The sequence below is a fragment of the Aureobasidium subglaciale genome (assembly GCF_000721755.1).
Source record: "Aureobasidium subglaciale EXF-2481 unplaced genomic scaffold scaffold_0, whole genome shotgun sequence".
Classification (NCBI taxonomy): domain Eukaryota; kingdom Fungi; phylum Ascomycota; class Dothideomycetes; order Dothideales; family Saccotheciaceae; genus Aureobasidium; species Aureobasidium subglaciale.
In genome coordinates this window covers 1,078,946-1,091,898 of record NW_013566995.1, presented here as the reverse complement: position 1 = coordinate 1,091,898, position 12,953 = coordinate 1,078,946, and the positions used below count along the sequence as shown (strand labels likewise).

General features: G+C 51.5%; 5 protein-coding genes across 5 annotated transcripts; 3 read left to right on the top strand and 2 right to left on the bottom strand.

Annotated features, from left to right (window-relative positions):
- The first annotated feature begins 2,305 nt into the window (after nucleotides 1–2,305).
- Nucleotides 2,306–4,299, top strand: AUEXF2481DRAFT_34708 (uncharacterized protein). Its single transcript, XM_013493544.1, has 2 exons — nucleotides 2,306–2,409; nucleotides 2,467–4,299. The coding sequence occupies exons 1-2, from the start codon at nucleotides 2,356–2,358 to the stop codon at nucleotides 4,060–4,062; spliced, it is 1,650 nt and encodes a 549-aa protein (XP_013348998.1). The 5' UTR covers nucleotides 2,306–2,355; the 3' UTR covers nucleotides 4,063–4,299.
- Nucleotides 4,300–5,787: 1,488 nt separating this feature from the next.
- Nucleotides 5,788–6,747, top strand: AUEXF2481DRAFT_34706 (uncharacterized protein). The gene has a single exon (XM_013493543.1). It carries the CDS (start codon nucleotides 5,804–5,806, stop codon nucleotides 6,416–6,418), a length of 615 nt encoding a protein of 204 aa, XP_013348997.1. The 5' UTR covers nucleotides 5,788–5,803; the 3' UTR covers nucleotides 6,419–6,747.
- Nucleotides 6,748–6,834: 87 nt separating this feature from the next.
- On the bottom strand, nucleotides 6,835–9,575 carry AUEXF2481DRAFT_45500 (uncharacterized protein; the record flags this gene model as incomplete). Its single annotated transcript, XM_013493541.1, has 8 exons — nucleotides 6,835–7,935; nucleotides 7,991–8,345; nucleotides 8,394–8,560; nucleotides 8,612–9,001; nucleotides 9,053–9,072; nucleotides 9,126–9,340; nucleotides 9,394–9,419; nucleotides 9,471–9,575. 8 exons carry the CDS (start codon nucleotides 9,573–9,575, stop codon nucleotides 6,835–6,837), a joined length of 2,379 nt encoding a protein of 792 aa, XP_013348995.1.
- A 990-nt stretch (nucleotides 9,576–10,565) lies between these two features.
- AUEXF2481DRAFT_418 (uncharacterized protein) lies at nucleotides 10,566–11,510 on the top strand (the record flags this gene model as incomplete). Its single annotated transcript, XM_013493469.1, has 2 exons — nucleotides 10,566–11,127; nucleotides 11,182–11,510. 2 exons carry the CDS (start codon nucleotides 10,566–10,568, stop codon nucleotides 11,508–11,510), a joined length of 891 nt encoding a protein of 296 aa, XP_013348923.1.
- Nucleotides 11,511–11,989: 479 nt separating this feature from the next.
- AUEXF2481DRAFT_24812 (uncharacterized protein) lies at nucleotides 11,990–12,757 on the bottom strand (the record flags this gene model as incomplete). Its single annotated transcript, XM_013493540.1, has 3 exons — nucleotides 11,990–12,043; nucleotides 12,129–12,610; nucleotides 12,712–12,757. The coding sequence occupies 3 exons, from the start codon at nucleotides 12,755–12,757 to the stop codon at nucleotides 11,990–11,992; spliced, it is 582 nt and encodes a 193-aa protein (XP_013348994.1).
- Nucleotides 12,758–12,953: the final 196 nt, after the last annotated feature.

Sequence of the window (12,953 nt, the reverse complement as noted above, 5' to 3'; positions counted from 1 at the left end):
TTCTCCCAAGGTTTGTAAAAGACTGTAAAAAGCCAAGTTGGTAAGAGGATTTTCCGGAGCATGATGTCACATACCGCTCTTTTGTACCGTAAATAAGCTCCTGTCGATGGCGGGTGAAAGCTTTGATGGCACGCGCTTGAGTCAAGCATAATAGAACGAATTGCGTCGGTGGCGTGTCTATGGTTTCAAGGATAGATCTCAGATGCACTTTAGCAGCAAGCGCTTCACATTTCTTAGTCAAGCTCCGTGGGCAGCATTGCAGCACGATTCGGCATCGGGACGAGATGTTGGTCGTCGGTGTGCGCTCGGCCGAGGCTAACAAAATGCAACGGATTGGCAATCTCTTCGGTTACGGTCGACTGTCACTGGTGGGAGTTCTTTCCGAGAAAAAACTGGAGCCAGAAGTCGTATTGAATTGCAAGATAACGCCCTGAACCAGGGTGAAGGATCGGTTTTCGCGAGCGATGCTGCGATGGTTTGAGATCGGCAACGTCCTTGCAAAGACAAATGGTAAAGGCCGACTGATCGTCTAGCACACTTTTCTGCCACAGCACATGGCATCAACGCGGAGCATGTGGAGGTGTATTATACTTGCTCGAACTGTCACAAACTGTTCTCTCTAGTAAGTCATCCGTGCTGCAAAGGATCATCGGCTGTGGCAGGTTCTGTTTCGTTTCGAGAAAGAGTGAACTTCAGAGTCTGCTTGCTCGTGCTGATAGCGATCGGCAAACGTCGGTTGTTGAACCGGACTTGTGAACAGTGCAGGCACACATGATTGCAGGTGCATCGAGTTGGACAGCAGCTTACTCATGGACGCACCCCTTTGTGGTTCGCGACCAGACACTATGTCGGTGTTAGGGCATAATGTCGGTACAGATTGATGCCTTGAAACCGCCTAGAAATTGATGGAGACACCGCCAAGTTGACAAGAGGTAAGGGCGGACCGCTGTCGCATCCTCCGCTGGTATTTTAATGAGCGGTATGTAAGAGATTCCCGGATGAGGCACATACCGACTTTGCCGATAAAACATCCGAGAACATACTACGTAGCTCACTGGCGCGGTGAGGTCGTCTGGGATCTCTTGCGGAGCCCCCAGTCGCCCCGCGCCCCACGACTCCACAGCTGCCGGCACACTGTCCCGATCAGGCAGAGGGGCACGGCAACCCTAGGCGTCTACGTATGACCTGGAGATGGTGTAATCGGTGTGTCCTCGGTGAGAACCCCAGCATGTTCAGATCTAGTTCAACGATGTTTGTGCTAGGAGAGAGGATCGAGTGGTAGGACAACCTCCGCGGCGCTCTGGAAGAACCACAGGAAGAATCAAGTACTTTATCCGGTTGTAGTGACGCTCAAATGTATTGCGGGTCATCAGGCTTTGCCAATTCCTCCAGATGGAGTACCCTCCTGCCTACTGCGTTGAAGAGAGATCCGTTCCAGTTTTGAACTTGCGACTTAGCTTACTTACCCCATAGATAAAAGGTATATGGGGTTGTGAGATTGACTGACGATCTCTATCCACGATTGAGCTACGAGATGTGGTGAATCTTGCTGGCGAACCCTGATGTCTGTCCGTAGATCGTCTGTCAAGACGAAGAGTCTGAGTCGTACAGTGTATCCATGCGATCGGTGCAGTGGGCGACGATCTGAAGCAGGTACAGCATCCGAGCATGCAACATGTTAATCGGGCTGAGAATGGTGTAGCTTGTGATCATTTGCGCTTGGTATTGGTGATAGGTATTGAGTGGCTGCACTCCGCGAGACTGTGAAACATGGTCCTGGATCTGCATCGACTCTTGAGGCATGAGGCAGCTGGTAGGCTGTAGATGTATGTCAAAAAGCGCGGAAGAATGGCCGAAAGAAAGCATGGAAAAAGGCATGACTGGAGAATGAAGATCGCTCTTGATACCTACATGTTTGTTTGCATCAATCGCGCCGAACTTACATGTTGTCTCGTGCACCGCTGTGTGTTGGCACAGAAGGCCGCGACAGTTGGCGGGCTGAAGCGTAGCAGTCGTTGGACGAGCAGCCAGACTTCATGATGCTCACGGCTCGATCACGGTCGCGGGCAGTTGTCTGCAGGCTTACCACACTGGCCATCTGTATAATAAATAGTCACACATATCAATATGGACTAGGAGAAAAGGGACAGGAGACGTCGAAAGAAGGTCTGGAGGCGTGAGTTGAAGCAGCCGGGAGCCGAGCGGTCTGGGCTTGTGCTCGGCGGTCGCGAGTGCCCCGCGATGACGAAGAGTTCGGCGGGCGTAGCTGTCCGTCGCGTGCAGTCAACAAGCGCACGTCGCAATACGAAGGTATAGATTTGTGGGGAGAACAGACAAGTCGCTGATCTGTACAATATGGCAGGATTGCCTGATCAGGTGCTGCAATGGCTGTACAGTGTGCTCCTGAGTGTACAATGGCTTCAACCCCCTACGCCTCAATGGGCAGACGACTGACAGGGAGAGTAGGAATACCATGATGCCCAACGTGCCTATAGCGACAGTGTCGCCGCCCTCTCGGCATATCCCTCACTATCACCTCGAACCGAAGTGTACACATACAACACTGGACGGCCAGCACTGTTGCTGCGCCTTTCGGGCACGCTCCCGGTCAAGTTTCGCGGTACCGTCTACAGGTTTCCCGTGACGATATGGCTACCGCATGCATATCCCGCGGATCCCGAGGGAATCATCGTCTTCGTACTCCCTGGTGATGGTATGGCTATCCGTCCTGGGCAGCATGTCGGCGTGGACGGGCGAGTCTACCACCCGTATCTGCGCGATTGGGCCGTCAATCAACGCCCGAACCTCGTCGACTTCTTACGCATCCTTCAAGATGTCTTTGCCAGAGAACCTCCCGTTGTTGCGAAACCCGTTCAACAGCTTCAGTCACCCATGCAGCGACCGCCACCTCCTCCAAAAGAGCACTCTCGTCCGACACAATCTCATGCTGCAGACATGTCGGCAGGAGGACCTCCGCCTCGACCACCCAAGCCTGGCGAGCAAGGCCATTCTGCCACTCCTGGAACAAGTCGAAACGATGGGCCGCCTTTGCCGCCTCTACCGCACGAACGCCAAAGTCAGTCACCGCACTCGCGACCGGGGAGCGCCTTCGAGGCGCCGCAGGCTCAGCGATACTCGAGAGCTCCTCCCTTACCACAACAGATGCAGCAGAACTATAGACAGACGCCGCCTTCGCCCTTGACGCCAAACGCGCATACTCCTACCCAACGATATACTCAGCCTCCCCCCCTGCCACCACCACAGCAATACCAACAGCACCCAATACCCATACGTTCAGCTTCCCACCAACCACATCCACAACAATACCAACAACCTCCTCCACAACAATTCCAACAGATGCCTCCGAACATGTCTGCTCAGCACTATCCGACACAACACAATCCCCATCAACAACCAGCCCCTGTCAAATCCGCCCCTGCTCAGGACCTCCTCAGTGATCCCTTCGATGTCAGCATATCGACAACAGCCTCATCAGGTCCAGCTCCTCCCATCCCTCCTAACCCAGAAAAGGACCATCTTTTACACCTCCTATCTCAATCTCTCGTCGCTCAAATCCACCAGAAAGTAAATCAGAATACTTCTGCTCTGGCTCCTCTACGCGCCCAATCTATCGCTTTGCAAGATGCACACTCAACACTGAACATCGAGCTCTCGCAGTTGACAGCTCTGGACAATACACTCACAACAAACGAACGTATCCTTCACCAAGCCCTCTCCGACTGCGATCGCGTCATCGCCGACAGCAAATCTACACCACAGCCACCAATCGATCATGTCCTCGTCGCTCCCACCGTTGCTTCTACGCAACTCTGGAACCTGCAGGCTGATGAAGCAGCAATCCGAGAAGCGCTGTGGTGTCTACAACGGGCTGTGGGTGCTGGAAGAGTTGGTTCAGAAGTGTTTATCAAGATGACCAGAAGTCTGGCGCGAGAACTGTTCTTGAAGATGGCTTTGAGCAAGAAGTTAGCTGAGGGCTTGGGCTTGGATGTTGGAGGTAGCAGAGCAGGCACTTATGTCGGCGATGACGGCTATGGATATTGATAACGTTGGCTATTTACGAAAGTATGAAGATGACCCTGTTCTACGCATAGTCTCTCGTTTCTGCCATTCGTTTTGTACTCCGATCTTGAACCCGACAGAACCCTGATTCGTGTTTTGGATCTCGAAGTGACTTAGTGCACACATCCTCCTCCAAATCCTGGACGAGGAAAACGCAAAATGCAAATTTGCGAACTTTAAAGCCACAACAATCTAATATGAATCAAAGACCATCTGGAACCTGCAGAATGTACAGTAAGAATCAAATGATATCTTAATCAGAATGACAACTGCGATGTCCATCGTGGTATAGAGAGTTCAATGTCGGAAAAGGATGCTAGAGGTATGACCCTGCCTTCAGAAGATCTTATCTTATCAATGATCTCGATTGGGAAGCCAAGGAAACCCTTTCCGTCATGCTGTCACTTGCACTCTCCACTACGAAGACATAACGCGATAATGAGCTGTCAAAAAGGCACAGTAATTTCCTAGATCAAGGAGGCGCGTGGAGAGCGTCACAGAGATTACGTGTCTTTGTAGACATCGCTTCAGTTTACGAAAAGCACTGTGCTTTGCAACAGCTTCACGCGTTGACCGACGTGGAGGAAAGATGGCAAATTCGTCTAGGACAAAGGAAGGTATACATGAAATCATATTGTAAGGTGGGTAATTCTCATCTAATATCGTAACACACTCTCGCATCACCCATCTGCCTACGACTGATTGACTGACCACTTGACTCATGCCTTACAAGGTGAATCAGATTCCTCTGCATTATCATACTCTTTTCGTTGGAACAGCGCGAGGTGTCTCTCTTTGCCTGTTGATCCACATGCTAGATGCTGTGGAGAAGTAACGTCTTATTTGTACTACTAGGGTATGAGGACGAAACGATGCAACACATGCACTTCCGTCAACGGTAAGACACGAGGATATCCAACCCAACACAACACAACACTTGCAGAGATGTTGGACATTCTGTGGATCTTCGTGAATGTCTCAAGCGTCCTTGTAGGACTAGTAACACGGTGTTCAGCCAAGTGAAGAGTAGAAAGCGAAAAGCGAGCTAGGTGAATCCACAGGACATTCGAGCAGCAATCTCCGCCAACATTCACTCGGCAACAATCACCTGTTCTCCAGTCTCAGTCTCTGAGCCTTCTGCTTTCTTCTCTTATAACACGTGACTTCGCTTATCCAACAAACGCGAAGCATTCTCCATCATGGCTACCAATGCTACCATCTCTGGTGGCCTCAAGCCTCACGACATCACAGCCTGCAGCTATGACATTCAAGTAAGTGAGATCTTCGTCAGCCAGCACACACTCTCTGGTACCATCGAAGACGCGCCCCGGGTCCTCGACGAGCAAGAACTTCCTGAGTCTCCCGACCAAACTTTGCTTGGATTGAGACCATGCATCAATGCAATGCCCATCTCGTGCCTTGGTCTTCTGCATGACCACCTTGTTGACCATTTTTCCAACAGATCAAGATGCTCCAGGATGAGGTCCTCAAGCTCAAGAAGAAGTCCACCGACACTAGCTTGAAGGAGATTGATGATAAGGAGAAGGAGATTGGTGACAAGAGAATTGCTCTTGAGAAGCATTGTCGTCAGTTCGGCATCAAGTACGGCAAGTACGGCACCGAGGAGTCCGAGATCAAGCTTGAGTCTACCAACGACGAGGTAGGTGCAATGTCAACACTCTTCCCAGATTGACGTTGACACCGGTTGTAGCACACTGAGTCCATGGTCGACCCTAACGCCAAGACTAAACATGACCCTTTCGTCGACGTCAAGATGGATCTTGACAGCAAAGTCCATGCTGTCACTCACACCGACACTGTTGCCGGCGCCAGTCCTGAACATGCCGGACCCCCTAGGTTCGCCAGCATGGGAGCTCAACTCGATGGCACCCACGCTTTCCAGCAGTCCAGCATGCCTGATGACATGATGTCCGACCTCGGCGACTTTCCTGGCCACATTCCCGGTAGCCACGAACCCTTCTTCGTCCCATCTGTTTCCGACTACCAGAATGTCCCCGCCTCCGGTGGCTTCGTCTACGACTACGGCGACAACGATCCCTTCGTCAACCAGAACGTGGACTACGCTGCTACTGCTGCTGGTGCTGGCGCTCATCCTGTTGCCAGATCCAGCCTCTACACCTTCACCAATGACGCTTCGAAGATGGAGAACAGCAACATGGCCAACTACGTCACTTCTGTTGGTGATGCCGGTGGCTCAAGCATGGAAACCGGTCGCGAGGAGGAAATGGACGACACTGACTTCGAGCCCGAAACTCTTGTTGCCGAGTTTGCTCAACCTATCATTCCAGGCATGGAGAAGTACGAGAACCTCTCTTAGAGCTTCTTGTACGTCCGAGACATCGAAAGTCGTGATGTGTACAGCAGCATAACGGCGTCTAGAATAGGATCAACATGATCAGCTATGCTCGTATGCAAAAACTCACGCGTACTTTCTACTCACAGTCGCGCCACTTGATTGCGTGTAAACCAAGTTTGATCACAGTGCCGTCGTTGATGGGTCGAAAGCTGATGTTGATATTATCGCCCACCGAGATGAGCCTCTCGCGCCTTGCCATCAAGACACTCGAGCTTTCCAAGTAGCAAATCAAGCAGCGGGAGACACGATACAGTTGCCACTGCCTCTTTTGCGGAACATGTATTCATTCAATCATACTGCTCCCGACATGCAACTTCTATGTATCATTCCCTCATCATGACTTCATCAACCACCAAACCATGCACAACCCCATCACCTCAAATCTCACCGACAAAGCCCACCTCGACGAGTTTCTCCACCGGCACATTGAGCTGTGCAACCTTTGCCCTCGTGTTCTCCCTGACAAACAAAAATGCTGCAAGTAATGCCTTCTTCACCTTTGTCGTGTCTTCAAAAACCCTCAATTGCTGTTTGCCAACCAAATACAATGTTTGAGTTTTGAATGCATTGTCAAGAGCTAAAAGGCGACGAGAAGTTATGAGAGCGGTGGCGCCTGAAGTGGCTCCATTGCCATCACTACCACTGACTTCGACGTCGGGGCCGAAAGTGGTAATGGTGGAGGTGTGGGGGTCTAAATCTCCATCGCCGAGAGTGTTTCGTGCTCCTTGCATTACAGTCTCTGGGACGGCGGTTTTTGGTCTTTGTACCACGGTACCACGTACAATGGCCATTCTGACTTGCTCGTAGACCAAATGACCTAGATCTGGTGTCACTACCCTATCCACGTATCCATATCTAATAGTCATGCGGTAGACATTTGGTAGAGGTGTACGGGCGATGGTGTATCTTTCTTCTTCGTGCACATGTGGTTCAGATAGCGCTCGCAAGTGCAAGAACACCACTACCTGCATCTGGGCTTCGAATTTCGTGATGAAGTGCTCGTAGACCTGGGGGACGTGGATGTCGGTGCCGGATTTGTCGAAGAAGATGCCCATGCCTTTTGTCTCTGTCAACTCGCCACCACCGTGTCGCCATGAAAGGTGGAAGTGTTTTCTTGCCGAGGCTTCAGGGGTTGCGGTTGAGGAGGAGAGATTGTTGGACGAGTATGCCACGAGCTCGGAGAGTTGGGCTTGAGTTTTGGCTTCGGTGGTCCATTGCTTTTCTTTGCCGTAGCGCCATAGACTGAAGAAAGAGGCGAGAAGAATAGCAAGGAGGAGGGTGAACCATGCTCCATCGGGGACTTTGGTGAGAGCTGATGAGAGGAAGAGGCCGTCGAGGGTGACGAGAGGGAGCCAGACAGCAAAGACGAGGAAGGGGTTTGTCTTCCAGACAATCAGAGCGACGAGAGTGACGAGGTTGGTGGTGATGAAGGTGACAAGGATGACGCAGACGCCGTATGCGTGGCCGAGTTTGGTCGTCTACTTGATGTGTCAGCTGTTCTGTCTCTGTCTGGGCCGCTCTGTGTGTGCTTACGTTGCTGTAGACGGCTGTAACTACCACAGTGCCAATCATCATGATCCAATTCGCAAGAGGAATATATACTTGTCCGTGAAACTTGGTGCTGGTGTATGTCGCTTTGATCTGTGGGAAGTATGACGAATGCATGAGCTGAATGAGTAATTGGAAGGTACTGGTGATAAGAGCCTGGGAGGCAACAACGGCAGCAAGAATCGAGAGAACAAGCGACGGGTAGAACATGCCAGGAGGCACAGTTTCGAAGAACGGGTTTGCGTACGCCGAGGGAGTGCGTGAGATGTAAGCTGCTTGTCCGATATATGCTAGGAGTAGGCAGGGGAAGGTGAGGCAGAGCCATGAGATCTGGATAGCACTGTGACTTGTCAGATATGAGGCTTCCGTGAAGCAAGAATGCACTTACCGCTTGCTGAAGGCACCAAGATCGGCGAAAAGAGCCTCGACACCTGTGAAGCAAAGCAAGATACCGCCAAGCGACAGCCATCCTTCTCTTCTCAGACGCATAAAGTACAGACCTGCAAATGAGGGAGAAAAGGCCTTCAGAACCGTCCAGTCATGCATGACTAGATTCTGTCGCACATGTCAGATAAAGCACTTTGTCTGGAGACGAGCAAGACCTACGTAGATACCAAACGATGCATTGAACAACAGCCAAAGGATGACGATTGGAGCAAAGCAACTTGCCAGTTTTTGGATCCCGAGTGGTTGCAAGGCAAACAGCAAGACGAGAATGGCACAGCTGACACCAATGATGGTTGAGCTACCGATACTATCATCGACGACTTTCAAGCCTTGAATAGCTCCAAGTACCGATTGTGCGGGCGTGAGAATCCCGTCGGCGATGATCAGACTGACACCAAAGACTGCGAGGATCTTCAGGATAGCATGAGCAACTTTGCTCTTCTCTAGCCAGTTTCTAATGCTACGGCTCTGTCTGGGCAGCTCGGCATTCGGGTACCTTTCCATCTTGATGGCGTGGTATGTTCGTGGATCTCGCTTCATGATATCGCTCTGGGCGATCGATCAGGCTCCGAGCTACCGTCTCAGTCATGGTGAACTTACAAAGCGAGATAGCAGAGTGTCTGACGATAGTGTAAGTAAGGTTGTGTTTGTGGGAGTAGGTACGTGTGCTTACATATCGCAAAGGTACCTCCTTCTCCTTCGTCATCGGCGGCCAGGACAATCAACACATATTTGAGGGTAACGATTAAAGTCAACGACCAGATGATGAGCGACAATGCGCCGAGAAGGTCATCTCTTGAGGGCTCAGAGCTGAATGTCGACGAGTAGACATAAAGAGGAGAGGTTCCAATATCACCGTATATCACTCCAGTTGATTGATAGGCAAGACTGACGGAGACATGTCAGTAAGCGTGTGATCAGGCGCATGTCATAGTCATTACTATAATAGAGTCCATCCTTTGAAGGTCTGCGTTGGTCAGTATGTTTCGCGACACTCATGCTCACGTCTATCACGAACCTGCTTCTTCTTGAAGTCGCGCTCCTCTAGACCATACGGCTCATCTGACCAGACCGACTCGATTTCGGCCTCTTTCTCAGCAACAGACTTCTTGCGCGAACCCATGGACTCCTTCGTCCCTTCTCTTTGCAAAGTCTTGTCGTCGAAATGTACGTGACAGTTCTCGCTCATTGAGTGGGGTCCGAAGATGGAGGTTTCACAAAGCAAGAGAGGGGCAAAGACAACAATGAAAGCAAGGAATGCAGCTCAATCACCTACTTAAGCTAAGGATGTTCCCAACCCGCCGTCTGCCATGACGGTAGATAGTCGAGTCGGGCGAGATCATCAACACGTGTGACGCACAGCAAGATTACCGAGTAGGCAGTGCGAGGCGGATGCAGCATCGTGATAGTGGTAGCAGGAAAATACCGCAGTGGTGGTGGTGGCAGTGCGATGGATGGTCGCGGGGAGACGATAGGAGGCATATAAATCGCGCATGCTACAAAACTTCGGGATGGATGACCAGCATAAGTAAAATGATTTACAAAACAGAGACGTGCGGATAGTAATCGGCGGGGCGTACGAGCACATGTCAGCCGCGGCCGGTGGGAAGACTCATAACGTGTCGAATCGAGCGGTGTACATGAAGCAGGTCAGCACCATTGCGCGTGCAGAGTGGTTGAAGAGGGGTGAAGGCTTCGGAAACACGCGCTGTCGATCGACAAAGGGTCCAAGCAATTCTGCACCGAACTCCTACTGTCGATACAAGTATCTGCCGACACGAAGCGCTCACCCTGAAGTATGGGCCTAGGACAATGTTACGAGGTCGAATGTAGGTTCAAGGAGAAGAGGAGTTGCTTCCAGCTTGTAGCAAGTCCAAAAAGCGAGTGGAGAGGGGTCCAATGGAAATCAGGGGGTCGCCTCGGCGACTCGAAGCTGGCGGCCGGTTGCACGACATTGCGACGGTTAGACGCAGACAGCAGCCCACTGTTCCTCCTCTTTCTGTACTCGAGGACTTTGTCGCCGACCATCATCTCACTCCAATCATCGAGTGCTTCTCTTTTGTCATCTAACTAGTACAGCATCCAAGTGCTTTATCAACCTAAACTCCCGACCATGCCTTCACAACGCCGAGTCAAGGTCTTTGCCCTACTGGCAGCTCTGGCCGTCCTCAGTTTCCTCTATCTTTCTTCAGCAGGCTCATCTACGCGATCGAGCCCTTTCTATACCAACACAGCATCTGCGCTTGATGCAAAGCATCAAGAAGCGCTTGACCTAGAGAACCACCAAAAGATCCAGCAAGTCCACGAAGCCGCCGAGAAGGAGAAGGAAGCCGCCAACATCCGCGATCCTGACCTTGCCGCTGTACCTGGTCAGAAGGTTGGCAAGGACCAAAAGCCATTCGCTGTTGACCCCGAGGCCGCCGCCGAGAAGGCACAAAAAGTCGCCGATACGGTCAAGGAAGGTGTCAAGGATGCTGTTCATGGAATTGTCGACGCTGGCGAGAAGAGTGTTGCCGGAAGGAAGATGATCAAGGGAGAGAAAGGCCTGAAAGACGACGGCGTGGCGAAGGTCGGAAACACCGGAGCACAACCTACACAAGCTGCAGACGACGGCGAGTCCGAGGAACAACACAAGGTCGAGACCGAGCTGAACGCCATCTTGAAGAAAAGCCCGAGTACGTGAAAGACCATAAGAGTTGTGCACACAAACACTGACAATTGACCTACAGTCATCATCTTCTCCAAGAGCTATTGTCCTTACTCGAAGAAGGCCAAGGCTATCCTGCTTGAGCAATACAACATTGTCCCCGCGCCATATGTCGAGGAGCTCGACCTTAATCCCTTGGGACCTCAGTTGCAGGCAGCGCTCCTGAAGACTACAGGAAGACGCACAGTTCCCAATGTTCTGATCAACGGCAAGAGCATTGGAGGTGGTGACGATATCGCAAGTCTGCACGAAGATGACAAGCTGGTGTCACAGATCAAGGAGCTGGGAGGCAAGCGCATTATGGAAGTCTCAAAGGCAACCCCAAAGGCTGCCGTCGACTTCAGAAGCTGAGTCTTCACATTGCCTACAAAATAAAGGCAGAAGCACCTTCTTATGTTTATTCGACGTCATTCGACAGAATTTCTTATTTCTTAATTCAGCATGGGAGGCACATTATTCGGCAGATGTCATCAGGACAGGGGATGGAAAATTGGGTTAGGGTATCAGTTGCTTTTTGAAACACCGTGTATAGGGGACTACATCAGACGCAAAGCGAGCGTCTGCTGCTGTGTATCGACCAGAGACTGTGGTGTTTATAAGGCGTAGTTTCGGTATCGAACAAGTACGAAATAATTCAAAGCACTGCTGGGCGCTCGAGTCGGCGGGTATAGAGACGTTCAGTGAACAGGACAAGGAGTCTTTCTTTTTGAAGTCGTTAATGAAATTTTGGTCCGCGAAAAATTTGCCCGTTTTCATTGAAGCGCTACGCAGCCCATAGTGCAGCAAAGTCCCCTGATCCGTCTTTCGCCAAAGTTGATGAAACAAGTCGCTTAAAGGTCGTCGACGATGTTGCCACGCTCCGAAACGTAGAGACCGTCCAAGAACTGTAGTATATGTTAGCCAGGTGTATTCCGGGGAATGGTGAGGCGATGCTGCAGGCGTGGAGCATGCGCATGGAGGTGGGCGCACCTTTCTGATATCCTTGTTACGGACTCTGCAGATCTGCTGGATGTCGGCGGCGGATTGCGAGACCTTCTCGAGGTCGTTACCGGAGAGCTGCAGCTCATCCTTGACGTTCTTGGAAGCCTCAACCTCGACACCGTCGGCCATGACGACGCGGCGGACGAGCTTCTCGCCCAAGAAGTTTCTGATCTCAACCTCGACGCGGTCGGTCTCGTTGTTCTTCTCGATGTTGACGTTGATGGGGAAATGGGCGTAGACGTAGCGCATCTTGTACTTGAAGCCCTTGGTGACACCAACGATCATGTTGTAGATGAGGGTGCGGACGGTGCGGAGAGCGGCGACGTTCTTGCGGGCACCGTGGTGCATCTCAATGTCGATGATGTTCTTCTCGGGGTGGGAGAAGGAGACAGCCAAGTGCTGGAGCGACTTCTCGAGGACACCACGGGGGCCAGTGACGGTGACATGTCTGGTCTTGATGTCGACCTTGACTGCGTGGGAGTCAGTCCAAAGCGCTCTTTCATGTATCCTTCCTCTCGCTCTCTTCTATCTCAAAAGACGCAGAGGGGTTCCTTCGCAAGCGCAAACGTACCACCGTCGGGAATGGTGAGAGTCTCCTTCGAGTGAATGTACTTCATTTTGGCGAAATAACTGGATTGACAGGTGTCGAAGGGAAGTTGTCGTCGTCGCTGGTCGTCGCTTCTCAAACTGGAGTCGCGAAGAAAGGCCAAAATTCAGAAAGCCAGGCAAGCGAGTTCTGTGGGTCTTGGCAGTCCCGATGCGGGTCTGTGCTTGCCCATCACCTCTGGCATCTGCAAATGCTTCGTCTCACAC